General features: G+C 48.7%; 1 protein-coding gene across 3 annotated transcripts in view; it reads right to left on the bottom strand.

The window, feature by feature from the left end:
• Positions 1–23,610, bottom strand: part of LOC140207333 (C-type lectin domain family 7 member A-like) — a 43,412-nt gene that overhangs the window by 9,725 nt on the left and 10,077 nt on the right. For 2 of the 3 annotated variants that reach the window (XM_072275854.1, XM_072275852.1), the window contains exon 3: positions 13,663–13,752. In XM_072275854.1, coding sequence (XP_072131955.1) covers positions 13,663–13,729 — 67 coding nt within the window. In that variant the 5' untranslated portion in view covers positions 13,730–13,752. Of the gene's footprint in view, positions 1–13,662; positions 13,758–23,610 lie in introns of all 3 variants that reach the window. The other variant, XM_072275853.1, reaches the window with a different exon arrangement.

The following is a 23,610-nucleotide window of genomic DNA, read 5'->3' as shown; positions in this document are numbered from 1 at the left end:
CAGGCTTTTTTACACGGAGATTAGGTGGGACCGCCACCAGAGGCACAGGTTAAGGTCAGAGTTCGCTGGTCTATAATGAAGCCCGAAGAACGTGGTCATACATTTCTTATTCCTTATTTCCACCCAAAAATTCTCACTTCGAAGACTTTCTTTGTCTGTCTTCACTGTGTACTGCGGTAACATTTTTCCTGCCTCGTAGAGTCACCCCTCCTCCCTTAACTCCTTACGACTTTTGACGTCTGATAATAGTGAACCCCGAAACATTGAGCTGTCCTGCTTGCTACTCCTGCAGGCGAGTTTCAATAATGGCTACAATATCAAACGGCGAAGTGTTGATTCATGCCCTGAGCTCACCTGCCTGTATGTAAAACTCCCAACACTGAATGATAAGCACTACGGGACACTTTCCACGTCTTGCTCGACCATGTGATGCCTGCCATTTTCTGACGTCTCTGGAATATCCGTCTCCAGATTGACTCCACTATCTGCTCTGCAACTCTGTGCCCTATCTCCCAGCAGCTCGAGTTTAACAAACTCTGTCCAAAAACCCTCCTGCTCAGTACTGGCAAACCACCCCGCTCGGATATTAGCTCTCCTCCAGATTGGGTCTATACTGCCTCATGACCCGCTTGCTAAACTGTATGGTCTTCCTATGTCCGCTCCGAGCTTCGCCGCTCCACTTGCCGCTGCCTAAATTTGTTTGCACTTGTAATGAATCCCGTCCCATGATTGTTTGCTGCTCAACGCCGGAAGTTCCGTAAGGTACTGATTTTAATGCACGCTCCCATAAAGGGTAAGTTCCAACTTTCTCGTTCCCTATCTCTGACTGGAGTCTGATTAAACGCCAAACTATCGCCTGACACTCTGCCGGTGTGAAAAAAAGGGCGAAGCTCCCATCTTCCCTGATTCTCACCGCTCATTAATAACCAGCACTTCGGATTTCAGTAATCCCGAATTATGTGTGTCTCCCGGGGATTGTGAATGTGTTGAAACCCGACAGAATCGGAGGAGGGAGGAGCCCAGACAAAGGGTGTTAAGATTGCAACCTTTGATGCAAGTTTCTTTTTTTTCTGTCCAAACGACCGGCCTGTGCATTCAGAGCTGTGGAGACACTCAGAGCCGAGAGATTAATAACCTGTGGAAGGGGCCAGTTGTGAGCTCTAAGATGTGGAGGTGTCCCGGGGATGGAGTTGGTCACGGAGACGGTGAGGAGCGTAGTGGAGTCAGGGCGTGACAGAGACATGGAGGTGTGCAGAGGAGGACGTGTGTCACTGAGTTCGGAGGTGTTTTTGAGGGGAAGGGGATAATGGAGACGGGGAGGCGTGTGTCAGAGTTACGATGCAGGACGTGTCGGTGTATCATTGTCACGATGAAGAAAGCGTCACTGTCACGGCATCAATCGTGGGATAAATTTAGGAGCTGAGAGGTAATGTTGCAATTATATAGGACCCTGGTCAGACCCCACTTGGTGTACTGTGCTCAATTCTGGTCGTCTCTTTACAGGAACGATGTCGGTATCATAGAAAGGCAGCAGAGGATTTTTACAAGGATGTTGCTTGGATTGGGGAGCAATGCCATATGAGAATTGGTTGAGTGAACTCGGTCTTTTCTCCAAGGAGTGACGGAGGACAGAGGTGACCTGATGGACAGTATAAGATGACGAGAGACACTGATCGTGTGAATGTTCAGAGACATTTTCCCAGGGTTTTTCTGGTTCCTGTGAGTAGGTACACAGGAGATGTCAGCGGTAAGTTTTCAACGTAGAGAGTTGTGAATCAGTGGAATGGGCTGCAGGGGACAGTGCTGGAGGCGGATCTGAAATGGTCTTTTTAGAGACTCCTAGATAGGCACATGGAGCTTAGAAAAATGGGCGGCTATGGGTAACCATAGGAGGAAAGTGAAAACTCTGAGATATGGAGATCTCTAGGGGATAGAGTTGGTCACCGGGACGGGGAGGAGCGTAGCGGAGTTAGTGGATTCCGAAGAAGAGCAATTGTGCACGGGAGAGGGTGTCGCCTGGAGATGGGAGGTCTTCATGAAGGGAAGGGGTAATGGAGTCGGGAAGGGGTGTGTCAGTGTTACGATACAGGTCGTGACGGTATATCGATGTCACGATGAAGGACGTGTCGGTGTCACGGTGAGGTGTGTGGGGCAGTGTCACCGTAAGGGTTTTTACAGTGTCCCATTGAGGGCGCTGGCGCCCAGTCCCATTCACAGTATGTGTATCCCAGCCTTGTAGACCAAAGTCCCTCTCTCCTTCAATACTTCCCACAATTCACAGTGTAGGCTGTTCCCTTTAACACCGACTTTAAGCAGAGTGGTAGGCTTATTCAGAAAGTCAGAAGGCATGGGATCCAGGGAAGTTTGGCCAGGTGGATTCAGAATTTGCTTGCCTGCAGAAGACAGAGGGTCGTGGTGGAGGGAGTACATTCATATTGGAGGATTGTGACTAGCGGTGTCCCACAAGGGTCTGTTCTGGGACCTCTACCTTTCGTGATTCTTATTAACGAAATTCATTCGGAAGTAGTGGTGGTGTAGATAGTGTAGAGGATTGTCAAAGATTGCAGAGAGAGACATTGATAGGATGCAGATTTGGGCTGATAAGTGGCAGATGGAGTTCAACGCGGAGAAGTGTGAGGTGGTGCACTTTGGAAGGACAAACTCCAAGGCAGGGTACAAAGTAAATGGCAGGATACATGGACGTGTGGAGGAGCAGAGGGATCTGGGGGTACACGTCCACAGATCCCTGAAAGTTGCCTCACAGGTGGATAGGGCCGTTAAGACAGCTTATGGTGTGTTAGCTTTCATAAGTCGAGGGATAGAGTTTAAGAGTCGCGATGTAATGATGTGGTTTTATAAAACTCTGGTTAGACCACACTTGGAGTAATGTGTCCAGTTCCGGTCGCCTCACTATAGGAAAGATGTGGAAACATTGGAAAGAGTAGAGAGGAGATTTACCCGGATGCTGCCTGGTTTAGAGAGTATGCATTGATCAGAGCTTATGGGAGCTAGGGTTTTACTCTTTGGGGAGAAGGAGGATGAGAGGAGACACGATAGATGTGTACAAGATAATAAGAGGAATAGATAGAGTGGATAGCCAGCGCTTCTTCCCCAGGGCACCACTGGTCAACACAAGAGGACATAGCTTTAAGGTAAGGGGTGGGAAGTTCAAGGGGGATATTAGAGCAAGGTTCTTTACTCAGAGAGTAGTTGGTGCGTGGAATGCGCTGCCTGAGTAGTGGTGGAGGCAGATACACTGGTGAAATTTAAGAGACTACTAGACAGGTGTATGGATGAATTTAAGGTGGGGCTTATATGGGAGGCTGTGTTTGAGAGTCGGCACAACACTGTGGGCTGAAGGGCCTGTACCGTTCTGTACTATTCTATATTCTATGTTTTTGTGCAGGCTGTATTCACGGGTATTCATGTATGATGTAATTACAATTAAACTTAAATTGATTTAAAATTACTGAAATTAAAACGTCTCGTCTGGGGAGGTCGCACCTTCCTTGTAGGAGAGTCCAGTAATCCACGTAGAAGAGAGAGTTGTATTACATGTATAGGAAACAGGGAGACATGAGGTTACCTTGGCAGTCAAAGTGAAGGATTGTAAGGGATAAAATCCGTCCTCCTGAAAATCAGAGTGGTCGCTATGTGCGGAACCAAAAGAAATGGGGGAGATCGTAAATCAAAGTTGCTGGCGAACGCAGCAGGCCAGGCAGCATCTCTAGTAAGAGATTCGGTCGACGTTTCAGGCCGAGACCCTTCGTCAGGACTAACTGAAGGAAAAGCTAGTAAGAGATTTGAAAGTTGGAGAGGGAGGGGGAGATCCAAATGATAGGAGAAGACAGGAGGGGGAGGGATGGACAGGTGATTGGCAAAGGGGGTATGAGGGGATTTAGGAGGCCCAGGGAGAAAGAAAAGGTGGGGGGGTGAGGACCCAGGGGATGGGCAAGGGGTGTAGTCAGAGGGATAGAAGGAGAAAAGGAAGAGTGAGAGAAAGAATGCGTGTGTATAAATGAACAACGGATGGGGAACGAGGGGAATGTGGGGCATTAGCAGAATTTATAGAAGTCAATGTTCATGTCATCAGGTTGGAGGCTACCCAGACGGAATATAAGGTGTTGTTCCTCCAACCTGAGTGTAGCTTCATCTTTACAGTAGAGGAGACCGTGGATAGACATGTCAGAATGGGAATGGGATGTGGAATTAAAATGCGTGGCAACTGGGAGATCCTGCTTTCTCTGGCGGACAGAGCTAAGGTGTTCAGCAAAACGGTCTCCCAGTCTGCGTCGGGTCGCGCCAATATATAGAAGGCCACATCGGGAGCACCGGACGAAGTATATCTCCTTAGCCAACTCACAGGTGAAGTGTCGCCTCACCTGGAAGGACTGTCTGGGGCCCTGAATGGTGGTAAGGGAGGAAGTGTAAGGGCATGTTTAGCACTTTTTCCACTTACGAGGATAAGTGCCAGGAGGTAGATCAGTGGGGAGGAATGGGGAGCGAATGGACAAGGGAGTCGCGTAGGGAGCGATCCCTGCGGAAAGGAGAGGGAGTGGAGGGAATTATGTGCTTAGTTGTAGGATCCCGTTGGAGGTGGCGGAAGTTACGGGGAATAACATGCTGGACCCGGAGGCTGGTGGGGTTTTTGGTGAGGACAAGGGGAACCCTATTCCTAGTGGGGTGGCAGGAGGATGGAGTGAGAGAAGATGTACGTGAAATGGGGGAGATGCGTTTGAGAGCAGAGTTGATGGTGGAGGAAGGAAAGTGCCTTTCTTTAAAAAAGGAAGACATCTCCCTCATCCTGGAATGAAAAACCTCATCCGGAGAGCAGATGCGGCGGAGACGAAGGAATTGAGAGAAGGGGATGGCGTTTTTGCTAGAGACAGGGTGAGAAGAGGAATAGTCCAGAAAGCTGTGAGAGTCAGTAGGCTTATAGTATATATCAGAAGATAAGCTGTCTCCAGAGATAGAGATAGAAAGATCTAGAAAGGGGAGGAATGTGTCGGAGATGGACCAGGTAAACCTGAGGGCAGGGTGAGAGTTGAAGGCAGAGTTAATAATGTCAACGAGCTCAGCGTGCGTGCAGGAAGCAGCGCCAATGCAGTCGTCGATGTAGCGAAGGAAAAGTGGTGTCAGATACCAGAATAGGTTCGGAACATAGATTGTTCAACAAAGCCAACAAAAAGGCAGGCATAGCTAGGACGCATACGGGTGCCCATAGCTACACCTTTAGTATGGAGGAAGTGGGATGAGCCAAAGGAGAAATTATTAAGATTAAGGACTAATACTCTTAAACTTAGACGGAGCAGAGTGATGGTAGAGGAGAAGTGATTAGGTCTGGAATCCAAAAAGAAGCGGAGAGCTTTGAGACCTTCCTGATGGGGGTGGATGTATATAGGGACTGGACATAGATGGTGAAAATAAAGCGGTGGGGGTCAGGGAACTTAAAATCATTGAAAGGTTTATGAGCGTGATACGCGTCCCGAACAAACGTAGGAAGGGATTGAACAAGGGAGGATAAAACTGTGTCGAGGTAGGCAGAAACGAGTTCGGTGGGGCAGAAGCAACTAAGACAATAGGTCTCCCAAGACAGGCAGGTTTATTGATCTTGGGAAGGAGGTAGAAACGGGAAGTGCGAGGTGTGGGAACTATAAGGTTGGTAGCAGTGGATGGAAGAACCCCTGAGGGGATAAAGTCGGTGATGGTGTGGGAGACAATGGCCTGGTGCTCCTTAGAGGGGTCACGATCGAGGAGGTACACGCGAGTTGTCTCTGTGCCTTGGCAAGGTAGAGGTCAGTACACCAGACTACAACAACACCCCCCTTATCGGCGGGTTTAATAGTAAGGTTAGGATTAGTGCGGAGGGAGTGGAGAGCAGAGCGTTCGGAAGGAGTGAGGTTGGAATGGGAACAACGTGCGGTGAATTCGAGACGGTTGATGTTCCGGCGGCAGAGATCATAAATGTTTTTTGTTTTGTTTTTTTTTTTGCGCCTGTATGGACTAGGAAACTGGAATGAAGCCTATGGAATTAAGGGAAACAAGTAGTCCGATCATGGAAATTGTACAGATTGAAACGGAGGAGGTGCTTGCTATCTTGAGGCAAATTAAAGTGGATAAATCCCCGGGACCTGACAGGGTGTTCCCTCGGACCTTGAAGGAGACTAGTGTTGAAATTGCAGGTGCCCTGGCAGATATATTTAAAATGTCAGTGTTTACGGGTGAGGTGTGGAGGATTGGAGAATGGCTGATGTTGTTCCTTTGTTTAAAAAAAAGGGTCGAAAGTTAATCCGGGAAATTATTGGCCAGTAAGTTTGACGTTGGTAGTGGGTAAGTTATTGGAGAGAGTACTAAGAGACGGAATCTCCAAGCATTTGGATAGACAGGGACTTATTAGGGAGAGTCAACATGGTTTTGTGCGTGGTAGGTCATGTTTGAACAATCTATTGGATTTTTTCGAGGAGGCTATCAGATAAGTGGATGAAAGGAAGGCAGTGGATGCTGTCTACATGGACTTCAGTAAGGCCTTTGACAAAGTCCCGCATGGGAGGTTAGTTAGGAAAATTTATTCGCTAGGTACACATGGAGAGGTGTTAAATTGGATTAGGCATTGGCTCAATGGAAGAAGCCAAAGACTGGTAGTAGAGGATGGTTCTCAGAGTGGAGGCCTGTGACTAGTGGTGTGCCACAGGGATCAGTGCTGGGTCCATGGTTATTTGTCATCTATATCAATGTTCTGTATGATAATGTCATAAATTGGATCAGCAAATTTGCAGATGATTCAAAGACTGGAGGTGTGGTGGACAGTGAGGAAGGTTTTCAAAGCTTGCAGACGGATTTGGACCAGCTGGAAAAATGGACTGAAAAATGGCAGACGGAGTTTAATACAGACAAGTGTGAGGTATTGCACGTTGGAAGGACAAACCAAGGAAGAGCATACAGGGTTAATGGTAAGGAACTGAGGAGTGCAGTAGGACACAGTGACCTGGGAATACAGATATAAAATTCCCTAAAAAATGGCGTCACAGTTAGATAGGGTCGTAAAGAGAGCTTTTGGTACATTGGCCTTTATTAATCAAAGTATTGAGTATAAGAGCCGTAATGTTATGATGAGATTGTATAAGGCATTGGTGAGGCCGAATCTGGAGTATTGTGTTCAGTTTTGGTCACCAAATTACAGGAAGGATATAAATAAGGTTGAAAGAGTGCAGATAAGGTTTACAAGGATGTTGCCGGGACCTGAGAAACTTAGTTACAGAGAAAGGTGAATAGGTTAGGACTTCATTCCCCGGAGGGGAATGAGGGGAGATTTCATGGAGGTATATAAAATTATGATGGGTATGGATAGAGTGAATGCAAGCAGGCTTTTCCCACTGAGGACATAGGTTAAGAGTGAAGGGAGAATGTTTAAAGGGAACAATTGTTGGGGGGGCTTCTTCACACAGAGAGTGGTGGGGGTGTGGGATGAGCTGCCAGACAAGGTGGTAAATGCGGGTTCCTTTTTTAAAAAAAATAAATAAATTGGACAGCTACATGGATGGGAGGTGAATGGAGGGATATGGTCCGTGTGCAGGTCAGTGGGACTAGGCCGAAAAGCCAATCCGCCTTGAAGCATCAACCCCTCTAATTTCCACTAAATACTCTTCACTCTAACAATGCCTGCTCCGCTTGCAGCACCCCTCACCCTGGAGGAGTAAAGCCCCAAAGCCCCTATACTCCTGCTGATCGATCTCACTCACCGGCCTATTACACGCTCCCAGGTTCAGACACAGAGCAAAACTCCCTGCACACCACCCCATCACAGACTCCCGGGATCAGACATATAGTGATGCTCCCTTCACACCGTCCTATTACAGTTCGGGGTCAGATAAGTACTGAAGCTCTCTCCGTACCGTCCCTTCACGCACTGCCAGTGTCAGATAAATACTGAAGCTCCTCACCCATGCAGGGAAGGGACGATTGAGGGAGAAGGAATATGAAAGTTGGAACGACATAGGAATAGAAGAAGGCAGAAAGAAAGGAATGGAAGAAGCGGAATAGTGAGGGATGACAATTGAACAGGGAGGTAGAGACGGCCGGATATGTTGGCACTGATACAGAGATTTTATTGTCCGAGAGATTTGCAACGACCACCACCCCGTCCAACCCCAACCTCCAGATGATTCCTGGTTTGAGCGTCAGCGCTCCCATTGCTCTGCTTATTGCCGGGGCTTCAAATTCTCTGTGCTCTGGAAACCAGGCCCCGGGGCAAACCCGCAATTCTTACCGCAGTAAGCGAACCCCCTCCCTCCAAGAAGACGGTACAGCAATAGATTGCCATTTTTAGACTGTGCAGCACTTATCAAAGAAAGCGGACATTTAGGTATTGAGGTTTACAGGAAACCAGCGCGCGCTGATCAGTATCTGAGATTTGACTCTCTTCACCCATTGGAACATAAGCCTGTGGTTATCATTATTTCAGAGAAGTTTTGAAAGCGTGCAGATACACTGACTGAGCCGCCATATAGACAACAAGCAATAAAAATAGCACGGACTTCAAATGGAGTTCAGAAGCTCTTTCACAAACCGTCCATCACCTTCTGTCTGCACCTTTTGCTCTCTGAATCCGTCACTTTCCCCCTATCTATCCCCGTGCCATGTACCTACCCGCTTCACGTTCTCTCCTCTCCAGCTCCTTCCCTCTCTCTACCCTCTCTCCATATTGTTATGTATCCCTTGGGGTCATATTGTATCAGGGACTATACCTTTAGAAAGAGAGAGAGAGAGATTTGTTCCGCACAAGCACCATAATATTAAAAGACACAGAGGCGAAGACAGCTGTGAGATGGCCTTATGGTTTCTCTGCAACATGTTTACACTTTTGCAAGGATACTGCCAGCTTCTCTGTTCTCACAGAGAATGACCCCAGTTATATATATAACTGCTTGCATAGTTAATAATAACTACTATTAGTTGATAGCAATACTAGACTCAAAAGTGTTTTCCAGTTGTGCCCGGTTCTTTAATCCGTCATGGGGTACAGGACAACTCATCTTGCAATCTCACTGCCCTCCTTGGTTAGCCTTCTCTTTCTATCTCTCCACACTCTCTACCCTACTTTTTTCCCTTCCCACTCTCCCCCGTTTATAGTGAACGTTCACCGGAATGAAATGTGACCGGCCACTCACACTCAGTTCCGTTCCCAGGAAAGGCGCCGCGCACTGGACAGCCGGATTAGTTACATCCTCCACAGTAAGTAAGGGAGGAGGTGAAATGAAATGGGAACTTTGGAAATCGTGGGGGGGGGGGTGGGTAGTGGCTAAGGAGCTGGTGGCGCGGCAGGCGATGTGCTGGAGCGGCTGATACGTGTGTGTGTGTGTGTGTGTGTGTGTGTGTGTGTGTGTGTGTGTGTGTGTGTCTGTGTCTGTGTCTGTCTGTCTGTCTGTCTGCGTGTCTGAGAAAAAGAGAGAGAGAGAGGAGAGAGAGAGAGAGCGCACGACCATCGGCACCGCCCAAACAATTACTTCCGGGCTCAGACACAAGTACAGCGCCGTCCAGACCGCCCATCTCACAGTCCTCAGGATCAGACACAAAGTGAAGCTCCCAACACAGCATCACGTCACATATTCACGAGCTCACGGGGTCAGACACGGAGCGAAGCTCCCTCCACACCGTCCCATCACACGCCCTGGGGTCAGACACAGAGTGAAGCTCCCTGTGAATCGTCCCATCACACACTCCCGGGGTCAGACCGAGAATGAAGCTCCCTCCGCACCGTCCCATCCCTCACTTCTGGGGTCATAAACAGAGGGAAGCTCCGCCCTAGCTGTCCCATCACACACCAACGGATTCAGAAACAGAACGAATCACCCTCTTTACTCCCTCTCTCCCTTCTCACCACACACCATGACTTCAGCTTTCATGCAGTCTGTAATTGTGTGCCTGTCTCAGAGATAATATGTGTTTCTGACCAGACGTAGAACGGAGGAGGGAGGCGGAGGGGAGGGAGCGCTGTGAAGGGGTTGTGAGTTTGCAGACACTGGGAGGAAGAGATGTGAAACCACACGACCATCCTGTACACACAGAGAAGTAGAGAAGCTCGGAACCGAGACACAGATATCCGGTTGAAGTGTGCAGATGCAACACCGAAGGTGTGGAGGGAGCTTCACTCTGTGCCTGACCCTGGGAAGGTGTGATGGGACGGTGCGGAGGGAGATTCACTCTGTGTCTGACCCCGGGAGTGTGTGATGGGAGGGGTGTGAAGGGAGATTCACTCTGTGTCTGAATCCGGGAGAGTGTGATGGGACGGGGCGGAGGGAGATTCACTCTGTGTCTGACCCCGGGAGTATGTGATTGGACGGTGTGGAGGGAGCTTCACTCTGTGTCTGACCCCGGGAGTGTGTGATGGGACGGTGCGGAGGGAGGTTCACTCTGTGTCTGACCCCGGGTGTGTGTGATGCGACGGTGTAAAGGGAGATTCACTCTGTGTCTGAATCCGGGAGAGTGTGATGGGACCGTGCGGAGGGAGATTCACTCTGTGTCTGACCCCGGGAGTATGTGATTGGACGGTGTGGAGGGAGCTTCACTCTGTGTCTGACCCCGGGAGTGTGTGATTGGTCAGTGTAGAGGGAAAATCACTCTGTATCTGACCCCGGGAATGTGTAATGGGACGTTATGGAGGGAACCTCTCTGTATCTCACACATACCTCTTCCTCTTTTGAATTTATTTCGAGAGGCTTTAAATCACATTTTCAAATATATTGCTTCGCCACAACGCCTACTCTGGAAAATAGAAGCAAGGAAAAATGAATATCTGTCCGCATCGCCCATTGCATCCGCCTGTCGTAAGGCACAAAAGGGGATCCCTCCAGACCGACTGGTCACGCATTTCTGGGATCACTTTTAAAGTGAAGATCTCTCCGAACCGTCCGATCACACAGATTCGCCGGGTCAGAGAGAGAGCGAAGTTCCCTCTGTATTGTCCCATCAAATAATACTAGTGTCAGACATACAGAAGATATTCCCAGCACACTCTCCCAAAACACTTTACTGGATAAGACACAGATTGAAGTTCCCAAAACACAGTCCTAGTACATATAAACTACGTTAGGCACAGAATGAAGTTGCTTCCATACCGGCCGACCTAAAAATCCCGGGGTCAGAAACAGAGTGAATTTCCCTCCACACCGTCCCGTTACACACTCCCGGGGCCAGACACAGAGTGAATCTCCCTCCACACTCTACCATCACACAATCCCGCGGTCAGACACAGAGTGAATCTCCCTCCATACTGTCCCTTCACACAGTCCTGGGATAAGACACAGACTGAATCTCGCTCCACACCGTGCCATCACACTCTCTCGGGTTAAGACACAGGATGAAGCTCTATCCACACCTGTCCATCACGCACCTCGTGGTCAGATACAGAGTGAATCTCCCTCCACACCGTCCCATCACTCACAGCCAGGGTCAGGGATAGAGTGAATCTCCCTCCACACCGTCCCATCACACACACCCGGGGTCAGTATAAAGATAAAGGAGAAGTATAACACAGCAAAGATGAGCGGCAAGCCAGAGTATTGGGGGACTTAAGGAGCAACAGAAGGTAACTAAAAAACGAAAAGAAAATATCAGGTAAGAAGCTAAGCTGGCCAAGAATATAAAGGAGGATAGTAAAATCTTCTTTAGGTATGTGAAGAGGAAAAAAAGTAGTTAAGCCAAAGTTGGGCCCTTGAAGACAGATGTTATTCTGGGAAAAAAAAAAAAAGAAATGACAGACGTCTTGAACAGTTTCTTTGGATCTGTCTTAACTTGCGAAGACACAAACCATATCCCAGATGTCTCGGCCTGAAACGTCGACTGCACCTCGTCCTACAGATGCTGCTTGACCTGCTGCGTTCATCAGCAACTTTGATGTGTGTTCCCAGATGTAATAGTGGCCAGAGGACCTCGGGTAACGGAGGAACTGAAGGAAATTGATATTAGGCAGAAAATGATATTGGATAGTCTGATGGGACTGAAGGCTGATAAATCACCAGGGCCTGATGCTCTGCATCCCAGGGTACCTAAGGAGGTGGCTTTAGAAATGGTGGACACAAGGGTAATTATTTTCTAATGTTCTATAGATTCAGGATCAGTTCCTGCGTATTGGAGGGTATCTAATGTTATGCAATTTCTAAGAAATTATGAGAGAGAAAACAAGAAATTATAGACCAGTTAGCCTGACATCAGTGGTGAGGAAGATGCTGGAGTCAATTATAAAAGATGAAATAGCAGCACATTTAGATTGTAGTTACAGAATCGGTCCGAGTCAGCATGGATTTACGAAGGGGAAATCATGCTTGACTATTCGGCTGGATTTTTTTTTTTGACGATGTAACTATAAAAACGGACAAGGGAGAGCCAATGGATGTAATGTACCTGGACTTTCAGAAAGCCTTTGATAAGGTCCCACACAGGAGATTGGTGGGCACAACTGGAACACAAGGTATTGAGGGGAGGGGACTGACATGGATATAAAATTGTTTGGCAGACAGGAAACAAAGTGTAGGGATTAACGGGTCCCTTTCAGACTGTCAGACAATGACTAGTAGGGTACCGCAAGGCTCGGTGCTGGGACTGCAGCCATTAACAATATGCATTAATGACTTACACGAAGGGATTGAAAGTGACATAAAAAAAAAATTGCAGATGACATAAATATGAGGTTATCCACTTTGGTGGCAAGTCCAGGCAGGCATAGCACTATCTGAATGGTGTCAAGTTGCGGAAAGGGGAAGTACAACGAGATCTAGATGTCCTTGTTCATTAGTCACTGAAAGCAAGCATGCACGTACAGCAGGCAGTGCAGAAAGCTAATGGCATGTTTGCCTTCATAACAAGGGGAGTTGAGTGCAGGTACAAAGAGGTCCTTCTGCAGTTGTACAGTGCCCTGGTTAGACCACACCTGGAGCATTGTATGAAGTTTTGATGTCCAAATTTGAGGAAGGAGATCCTTGCTAATAAGGGAGTGCAGCATAGGTTAACGAGGTTAATTCCCGGGATGGCGGGACTGTCATATGTTGAAAGATTGGAGCGAATGGGCTTGTTTACACTGGGAAATAGTAGGATAAGAGAGGATCTGATTGAAACACACAAGATTATTAAAGAATTGGACATGCTAGATGCTGCGTGAATCCAGAACTTGAGCCCATAGTTTAAGCATAACGGGTAGGCTATTTAGTTGAGGAAAAACGTTTTCACCCAGAGAGTTCTTAACTGTGGAATGCTCTACCTCAGGAGGCAGTGGAGGCCAATTTTCTGGATGCTTTCAAGAAAGAGTTAGATAGAGCTCTTAAATATAGTGGAGTCAAGGGATATGGGGAGAATTCAAGAACAGGGTACTGATTGTGGATGATCAGCCATGAATACAATTAATGGCGGTGCTGGCTCGAAGGGCAGGTTGGCCTACTGCTACACCTCATGGCTATTGTATATTGTCAGGCACAGCGTGAAGCTCCCTCCACACCGTCCCAACACACACTCCCGGGATCAGACACAGAGTGAATCTCCCTCCACACCGTTCCATCACACACTCCCGGTGTCAGACACAGAGTGAATCTCCCTCCTCACTATCCTATCACACACTCCCGGGATCAGACACAGAGTGAATCTCCCTCCACACCGTCTCTCTGCCACACTCACCTCGGGAAGGAAACCGTGAGTCCGTTTTTGTGAAATTCACATTCATGTAAGTCTCGCTGTCGTCCATCCTGTTGAGGATTCTCTGCGTCTCTGAGCTCAGAAAGGGAAAGCAACCGTTGTCAGAGGAAGACAGTTACGACAGGGGGTCAGACCGACACCAGCAAACACCAAACAAAGGCCTATAAAGAAAGAGGCCGAGCGCTTGGGGAGGAAGTGCCGGCCAGGACGAAGATTAAGGGTGTGAGAGCGGGTATTCTCGAGAGGTGAGAGCGGCGGGGGGAGGAGCTGTTAGAGTGAAGAGAAAAAGCAGGAGTGCAGAATGAGAGAAAGTTGGGGAGATCGGGGATAGAGAATTGGGTGACAGGGGACAGAAAAGGAGGAGCGGAGAGCAGGACCGGTGTGGGTCAGATATAGGAGACAATGGGTGCAACGTGGGGATAAACGCGGGGGATAGTTGAAGATAAATTAGGGGAGAGAGGGAGAAAGCACAGGGAGAGCTGACCGGGGAAAGAAATGGAGAGAGAGAATGTGACATGGAGGGGACGGAGAGAATGAGAGGGATGAGAGAGAGTGCTACAGAGAGGGGGGAGGAATATAGGGCAGGGACGTTAGAGGGAGATAGAAATAGAAGGGAGGGGGACATGAGTGGAAGAAGGGAATTGTTGAGGGATGCAATGAGTGAAGATGGAGTGAAAGACAGAGGGATACGTGTCTCTCATTCAGAGCCCTATTATCCGGCTCGACATCTCTCCACCCGCGTTTGGATCCTGGTTTGATCGTCGTTCTCTCCCACTGCTCTGCTCATCGCTGGGGATTAGGACCCTCTATACACGGAATACCCTCTTTGTATGTATCCAGGTATACACTCTATAGTTGGATACATAGATAGAATTATGATGTAGTTGTCATTACGGAGACCTGGCTTTACCAGGGCAGTAATGGATTCTCTATACTCCTGGAGTTCAGGGCTTTAAAAGGGATAAAGAGGGTGGGAGAAGGGGAGGATGCTTTTCATTACTGGTCAGGGAAATTATTACAGTCTCGGAAATGGTAGTAAATGTAGCAGGATCCTCATTTGAGTCAGTATCGGTGGAAATCAGGAACAGGATTGGAGCGGTTACTCTATTGGGAGTAATCTATAAGCCCCCTCGTAGCAGCAGAGATACCGGGGAGCAGATTGGGGGGCAGATTTTGGAAAGGTGCGAAAATAACAGGGTTGTTATCATGGGTGACTTTAACTTCCCTAACGTTGATTCGTACCTGATTAGTTCCAACGGTCTGAACGGGGCAGAGTTTGCTAAGTGTGTTAGGACGGATTCCTGTCACAGTATGTAGACAGGCCGGCTTGGGGGGAATGCCATACTAGATCCATTATTAGGTTGCGGACCGGGTCATGTCAGAGATCTCTCAATGGGTGAGGATCGGGTTACGGTGGATTACCAGAGTTCCCTGGCCTTTAGCATTATCATAGAAAAGGATAGAATCTGAGAGGACAGATAAAAAAAAAAACTTATTTGGAGAAGGGCAAATTATGAGCCGATAAGGCTAGAACTAGCGGGTGTGAATTGTGAATTATCATGATGTATTTGCAGGGAAATGTACTCCAGATGTATGGTCGATGTTTAGGGATCTCTTGCAGGATTTTAGAGATACATTTGTTCCGGTGAGGAAGATACAGAATGGTAGGGTGAAGGAACCATGGGTGACAAGTGAGGTGGTAAATCTAGTCAGGTGGAAGGAGGCAGCATACATGTGGTTTAGGAAGCAAGGATCAGATGGGTCAATTGGGGAATAAAGGGTAGCAATAAAGGAGCTTAAGAAGGGGCTGATAAGAGCAAGAAGGGGGCATGAGAGGTCTTGGTGAGTAGGAAAGGTAAGGAAAAGAAAACCGATTGAAGGAAAACCCCAAAGCCTTCGTCAATTATGTGAAGAACAAAAGGATGACAGGAGTGAAGGTTGGACCGATTAGAGCTAAAGGTGGGAAGATGTGCCTGGAGGCTGTGGAAGTGAGTGAGGTCCTCAATGGATACTTCTCTTCGGTATTCACCATTGAGAGAGAACTTGATTACGGTGAGGACAATATGAGTGAGGTTGATGTTCTGGAGCATGTTGATATTAAGGGACAGCAGGTGTTGGAGGTATTAAAATACATTAGAAAAGGTAAGTCCCTGGGGCCTGACGGAATAAACACAAAGCTGCTTCGGGGGGCGAGGGAAGAGATTGCTGACCATCTGGCGAGGACCTTTATGTCCTCGTTGTCTACGGGAATGGTACCGGAGGATTGGAGGGAGGTGAATGTTGTCCATTGTTCAAAAAACGTAGTCGGGATAGTCCGGGTAATTATAGAACAGTGAACCTTACGTCTGTGTAGGAAAGCTGTCGGAAAAGATTCTTAAAGGTCGGATCTCTGGGCATTTAGAGAATCATGGTCAGATTAGGGACAGTCGGCATGGCTTTGTGAAGGGCAGATCGTGTCTAACAAACCTGATAGAGTACTTTGAGGAGGTGACCAGGCATATAGATGATGGTAGTGCAGTGGATGTGATCTGCATGGATTTGAGTAAGGCATTTGACAAGGTTCAATGCGGTAGCCTTTTTCAGGAAGTCAGAAGGCATGAGTTCCAGGGAGGTTTGGCCGGGTGGATTCAGAATCGGCTTGCCTGCAGAAGGCAGATTGTCGCGGTAGAGGGAATACATTCGGATTGTGGAGTTGTCACTAGTGGTGTCCCACAAGGATCGGTTCTGGGACAACTACTTTTCGTGATTTTTGTTAACGACCCGGATATGGCGGAAGAAAGGTGGGTTGGCAAGTTTGCCGACGACACAAAGTTTGGTGGTGTTATAGATAGTGTAGTGGATTGTCGAGGATTACAGAGAGTTATTGATAGGATGCAGAAGTGGTCTGAGAAGTGGCAGATGTGCAAGTCCCCAGATTCCTTGAACGTTGCCTCACAGGTAGATAGGGTAGTTAAGAAAGCTTTTGCTTGTTAGCTTTCATAAGTCGAGGGATAGAGTTTAAGTGTCCGGAGGTAATGATACAGATCTATAAAACTCTGCTGAGGCCACACTTGAGGTATTGTGTCCAGTTCTGTTCGCCTCACTACAGGAAGGATGTGGAAACATTGGAAAGGGTAGAGAGGAAATTTACCAGGACGCGTCCTGGTTCAGAGAGTATGGATTATTATCAGAGATTAAGGGAGCTAGGGCTTTACTCTGTGGAGAGATGGATGATGAGAGGAGACTTGATAGAATTATATAATATATTAAGAGGAATAACTAAAGGGTATAGCCAGCGCCTCCTCCCCAGGGCACCACTGCTCAATGCAAGAGGACATGGCTTTACAGTAAGGAGTAGGAAGGCTTTTTACTCGGAGAGTAAAGTGGGATGCACTGCCTGAGTCAGTGGTGGAGGCAGATACAGTAGTGATATTTAAGATACTACTAGACAGGTAGATGGAGTAACTTAAGGTGAGGAGTTATATGGGAGGCAGAGTTTGAGGGTAGGCACAACACTGTAGGCTGATGGGTCTGTACTGTGCTGCTATTCTATCCATCTCTCTCTCTCTCTCTCTCTCTCTCTCTCTCTCTCTCTCGCTCTCTCTCTCTCTCTCTCGTTATCCCTCTCCCAGTGATGGGAGATTCACTGTGCGTCTGAAACCGGGAATATGTGATAGGAAGGTGCGGAAGGAGCATCACTCTGCGTCTGACCACGGGAATGTATGATATGACGGCGTGCAGGGATATTCTCTCTGTGTCCCATCCCGGTAGTGTGTGAAAGGGCGGTGTGGACTGAGCTGCACTTTGCTTCTGACCCCGGGACTGTGTGCTGGGACGGTGTGGCGTGAGCTTCACTCTACGTCTGTCCCCGCGAGTGCGTGATGGGACAGTGTGGAGGGCGGTTCACTCTGTCTGCCTGACCCTGGGAGTGCGTGATGGGACAGTGTGGAGGGAGGCTCGCTCTGTCTCTGACCCCGGCAGTTTGTGTCGGGATGGTGGGGAGCGAGTTTCACTCTGCGTCTGATCACGAGAATGTGTGATGGGACGGCGTGCAAGGCGATTCTCTCCGTGTCTGCCTCTGCGAGTGTGTGTTGGGACAGTCGCCTCCATTGTGCGCCGAAGGGGCGGTACTGCTATCTCTCCCTCTCTCTCTCAGATATACACCAAAATTAGACCAGAAGAATTCGCCAAAAACAGTTCGCCGTTTTTTTTAGACTCTGCATTGTTTAACAAAGAAAATGGACATGCGGCTATTGAAGTTTACACGGAACCAGCACAGGCTGAGCTTTATCTGCGGCTTGACGCTCACCACTATCTCCCTATCTATCACCCATGAATGTATCTAACCCGCTTCAATTTCGCAGCTCTCTGCCGCTCCAACCCTCTCTCTCCCCTCTCTCTCCCTAACCATTTCTATCTCATTTCCCCCATCACTGAACCTTCTCTTTCAGTCCTCCCAACCTCTCTACCCCACTTTCTTTCTTCCCACTCTCTCCGCTCACACTGATCTTTCACTTCACGGAAATGTGACAGTCGTTTCCAGGAAAGGTGCCGCCGGCGGAACAGCTGGGATCGGTTACATTCTCCACAGTAAATGGGACCGGAGGCGACTGGAGAAGCGGGGTTTGGAAATCGGGGGGCGGGTAGTGTTGGCAAATAGTGTGGTGGCGTTCGTGGCGACGTGCTGGAAATTGTGTGTACGTGTGTGTGTGCGCGCGCGTGTGTGTGTGTGTGTGTGTGTGTGTGTGTGTGTGTGTGTGTGTGTGTGTGTATGTGAGAGAGAGAGAGAGAGAGAAAGAGAGAGAGTGAGAGAGAGAGATAGAGAGAGAGAGAAAGAGAGAGAGAGAGAGCGAGAGAGAGAGAGAGAGAGAGAGAGAGATTTATCATCCGCAGAACATTTATTATCCGCAGAACAAATACTCCCGGGTTCAGGAACAGAGTGAAACCCCACCTCACTGTTCCATCACGCACTCCCGCGGTCAGACACAGAGTGAAGCTCCCTCCGCACCGTCCCATCACAAACACTGGGTGTCAGACGTGTGGTGGGAGATTTACTCTGTGTCTGACCGTGCGATTGTGTGATCAGACGATGTTGAGGGATCTTCACAGTTTTTCTGAGCCCGGGATTGTGTGATGCGGCGGTGTGGAGGGCGCTTCTCTCAGTGTCTGACCACTGAAGAGTGTCGTGCGAGGATGTGATGGGAGCTTCACTCTGTGTCTGCCCCAGGCGGTGTGTGATGGGACGGTGGGCAGCGTGTTTCACTTCGTGTCTGACCACGGGAATGTGTCATCTGAAAGCGTGCAGCGGGATTCTCACTGTGTCTGACTCCGGGAGTGTGTGCAGGCGGGGGTTGAGGGCGGCGTGGTGGGGAGCAGTGAGCTACACTTTACCTCTGACCACGGGAATGTGTGATGGCATGGCGTGCATGGAGACTCTTTCTGTGTTTGTCTCCGTGAGTGTGTGATGAGACGTTGTGGAGAGAGCTTAACTCTGTGTCTGACCCCGGGAGTGTGTGGTGGGCCGGTGTGGAGGGAATTTCACTCTGTCTGACACCGGGAGTGTGTGATGGAAGTATGGGAGGCAGGGTCTGAGGGTCGGTCATCATTGTGGGCCGAAGGACCTGTACTGTGCTGTACTATTCTGTCTATATACCTCTCTCTCTCTCTCTCTCTCTCTCTCTCTCTCTCTCTCTCTCTCTCTCTCTCAAATCTAAACCAAATTTACACCAGAAGAATCCGCCAAAAACAGATAGCTTTTTATTTTAGAGTATGCAGTGTTTAACAAATAAAATAAACATGTGGCTATTGAAGTTTACACGTAAACAGCGCAGACTGAGCGGTATCTGTGGCTTGACGCTGATCTCCAATTACAAAATAATTCAGCTAATATCAGTTTTTCAGAGATGTCTTGAAAGCGTGTGCCGACACTGACTTGGCCGACATCAAACCACTCCTTCCCTGTCTATCAGTCATTAGTGTATCTATCCAGCTTTAATTTCGCAGATCTCTACCGCTCCCTCCCTCTCTCTCCCTAAACATTTCTATCTCATTCCCCCCTTCACTAAGCCTTCTCTTTCTGTCTCCCCACCTACACTAACCCACTTTCTTTCTTCCCTCTCTCTCTCCGCTGACACTGAGCTTTCACTTCACGGAAATGTGACGGGGTCGTTTCCAGGAAAAAGTGCCGCACGCTGAACAGTTGGGATCGGTTACATTCTCCACAGTCAGGAAGGGCGGAGGCGAAAGGAGAAGTGGGTTTTGGAAATGAGGAGGGAGTTGGCGAAGCGGGTGGTGGTGTGCGCGGCGATGTGCTGGAGCGGCTGTGTGTATCTGTGTGTGTGTGTGTGTGTGTGTGTGTGTGTGTGTGTGTGTGTGTGTGTATGAGAGAGAGAGAGAGAGAGAGAGAGAGAGAGAGAGAGAGAGAGTGAGCGAGCCTCGGCATCGTCAGAAAAAAACACTCAAACACTCCCGGGATCAGACACACAGACACAGAGTGAAGCTCCCTCCACACTGTCACATCACGAACTCCTTGGAACGGACACAAAGTGAAGCTCACAGCACACCGTCCCATCACACAATCCCGGCAGAGTGAAATTCCCTCCGCACTTTCCCATCACACGCTCACGAAGACACAGAGAGAGACGCTCCCTCCACGCCTCTCCGTCAAGCGCTCAGCAGTTCAGACTCCGAGTAAACTTCTATCCACACGGCCCCATCACACACTCCCGAGGTCAGACACAGAGTGAAGCTACCCCCAAACCGTCCCATCACACACTCCCGGCTTCAGACACAGAGTGAAGCTACCCCCAAACCGTCCCATCACACACTCCCGGCTTCAGACACAGAGTGATGTTCAGTCCACACTGTCTCTTCTTACACTCCCGAGGTCAGACACAGAGTAAAGCTTTGTCAACAGTGTCTTTTCGCACACTGCCAAGAAGATACACAGACTAATGCTGGCTGCATACCGTTCCGTCACACTCTCCCGGGACTGGACACAGTGTGAATCTCCCTCCATCGAACCATAGATCCATAGAACATTAGAGCACAGAATCAGGCCTTTTGGCCCTTCTTGGTTGTGCCGGACCATTTTTTTTTTCTGCCTAGTCCCACTGACCTGCATCTGGATCATATCCGTCCATACACCTCTCATTCATGTACCTGTCCAAGTTTATCTCAAAAGTTAAAAATGAGCCCGCATTCACGACTTCATCTGGCAGCTCATTCCACACTCCCACCATTCTCTGTGTGAAGAAGCACCACCCCCCATGTTCCCTTTAAACTTTTTCCCCTTCACCCTTAACCCATGTCCTCTGTTTTTTTTTTCTCTCCCCTTGCCTCAGTGGAAAAAGCCTGCTTGCATTCACTCTATCTATACCCATCATTATTTTGATGAGATAGAGTGATAATCCGAGATTATCACCCTCGAAGTCTTGCTGTTTTACTTCCTACCAAGCTCTCTATTGTCACTCTTCAGGACCTCTTCGCTCTTTCCTCCTACGTCATTGGGCATCCGGGAGGCATCAAGCCATCCGGGAGTCTCTGCCACGACCACAGAATCTCCTGTCTGTAGCTCTAACTATCGAGTCCCCTATCGGCGTTCAGAGAGGCGGGACTGCGCAGTCGTGTGACGTTGGGCAGTGCAGCGCGGCAGATTTAAAAGGGCAGAAGTCCTGCTTCGGGTTTGATTCGAAGAAGGAAGTCTGAGAGTCGGAGTGGGAGTGCCGAGAAAGATATTTTTGAAATTTTCGTTTTTTTTTTCTCCAACGGCGTTCAGAGAGGCGGGACTGCGCAGGCGTGTGACGTCGGGCAGTGCAGCGCGGCAGATTTAAAAGGAACAGAGCCTCATAGAGCAGGCAGCGTAGTTTGCGGGCGGCGGAGGGAGCCCGGAGCAGAGTGAAGACTTAAGGGCTTCGGCTCAATGGGCTTAGGCGGAAACGGGCGAGGCGAGGAAGGTTTGGCATTCATTTTCAGTTGTTATTTGAGGAGAGGGGCAGTATGAGTAGTGTGAGGGCAGTTTGCTGTTCTCGGTGTCGGATGCGGGAGGCCCTGGAGTCTCCAAGCCTCCCGGACGTCTACATCTGCGCAAGTGCATCGAGATGCAGCTCCTAAGGGACCGCGTTACGGAACTGGAGCTGCAGCTCGATGACCTTCGTCTGTCAGGGAGAGTGAGGAGTTGATGAGAGGAGTTATAGGCAGGTGGTCACACCGGGGCCACGGGAGGCAGACAAGTGGTTCACGGTAAGGAGGGGGAAGGGCAAGAGTCAGGTAATAGAGAGTACCCCGTGGCTGTGCCCCTTAACAATAGGTACTCCTGTTCGAGTACTGTTGGGAGGGGGGGGGGAACAGTTTACCGGGGGAAGCGACAGTGGCCGTGCCTCCGGCACAGAGTCTGGCCCTGTAGCTCAGAAGGGTAGGGCAAAGAAGAAGAGGGCAGTTGTGATAGGGGACTCGATAGTAAGGGGGTCAGATAGGCGATTCTGTGGACGCAGTCCAGAGACCCGGATGGTAGTTTGCCTCCCTGGTGCCAGGGTCCGGGATATTTCTGATCGTGTTCAAGACATCCTGAAGTGAGAGGGTGAGAAGCCAGAGGTCGTGGTTCATATAGGTACCAACGACATAGGTAGGAAAAGGGATGAGGTCCTGAAAGGAGAATATAGGGAGCTAGGAAGGGAGTTGAGAAAAAGGACCGCAAAAGTAGTAATCTCGGATTACTGCCTGTGCCACGCGACAGTGACAGTAGGAATTCGATGAGGTGGAGGATAAATGCGTGGCTGAGGGATTGGAGCAGGGGCAGGGATTCAAGTTTTTGGATCATTGGAACCTCTTTTGGCGCAGGTGTGACCTGTACAAAAGGACGGGTTACATTTGAATCCTAGGGGGAGCAATATCCTGGCAGGGAGATTAGCGAGGGCTACTGAGGTGACTTTAAACTAGAATGGTTGTGGGGTGGGAATCAAATTAAAGAGGCTAGGCGAGAGGAGGTTAGTTCACAACAGGGGGATGGGAACGAGTGCAGAGAGACAGAGGGGTGTAAAGTGAGAGAGGAAGCAAAGAGTAATAAGGAGAAAAGTAAAAGCGGCAGGCCGACAAATCCAGGGCCACTTTCCAACATAACTGTATAAGGTCTAAGAGAGTTGTAAAAGAGCGCCTGAAGGCTTTGTGTGTCAATGCAAGGAACATTCGTAATAAGGTGGATGAATTGAAAGTGCAGATTGTTATTAATGATTATGATATAGTTGGGATCACAGAGACATGGCTCCAGGGTGACCAAGGATGGGAGCTCAGCATTTAGGGATATTCAATATTCAGGAGGGATAGACATGAAAGAAAAGGAGGTGGGGTGGCGTTGCTGGTTAAAGATGAGATTAACGCAATAGAAAGGAAGGACATAAGCCGGGAAGATGTGGAATCGATATGGGTAGAGCTGCGTAACACTAAGGGCAGAAGACGCTGGTGGGAGTTGTGTACAGGCCACCTAACAGTAGTAGTGAGGTCGGAGATGGTATTAACAGGAAATTAGAAATGTGTGCAATAAAGGAACAGCAGTTATAATGGGTGACTTCAATCTACATGTAGATTGGGTAAACCAAATTGGTAAAGGTGCTGAGGAAGAGGATTTCTTGGAATGTATGCGAGATGGTTTTTTGAACCAACATGTCGAGGAACCAATTAGAGAACAGGCTATTCTGGACTGGGTTTGAGCAATGAGGAAGGGTTAATTAGCAATCTTGTCGTGAGAGGCCCCTTGGGTAAGAGTGACCATAATATGCGGAATTCTTCATTAAGATGGAGAGTGACATAGTTAATTCAGAAACAAAGGTCTGAACTTAAAAAAGGGGTAACTTTGAAGGTATGAGACGTGAATTAGGTAAGATTGACTGGCAAATGACACTTAAAGGATTGACGGTGGATATGCAATGGCAAGCATTTAAAGGTTGCATGGATGAA

This window comes from Mobula birostris, chromosome 13 (genome assembly GCF_030028105.1).
Source record: "Mobula birostris isolate sMobBir1 chromosome 13, sMobBir1.hap1, whole genome shotgun sequence".
NCBI lineage: Eukaryota > Metazoa > Chordata > Chondrichthyes > Myliobatiformes > Myliobatidae > Mobula > Mobula birostris.
Note: the sequence above shows the minus strand (reverse complement) of the source record. Positions and strands in the feature narration are given on the sequence as shown.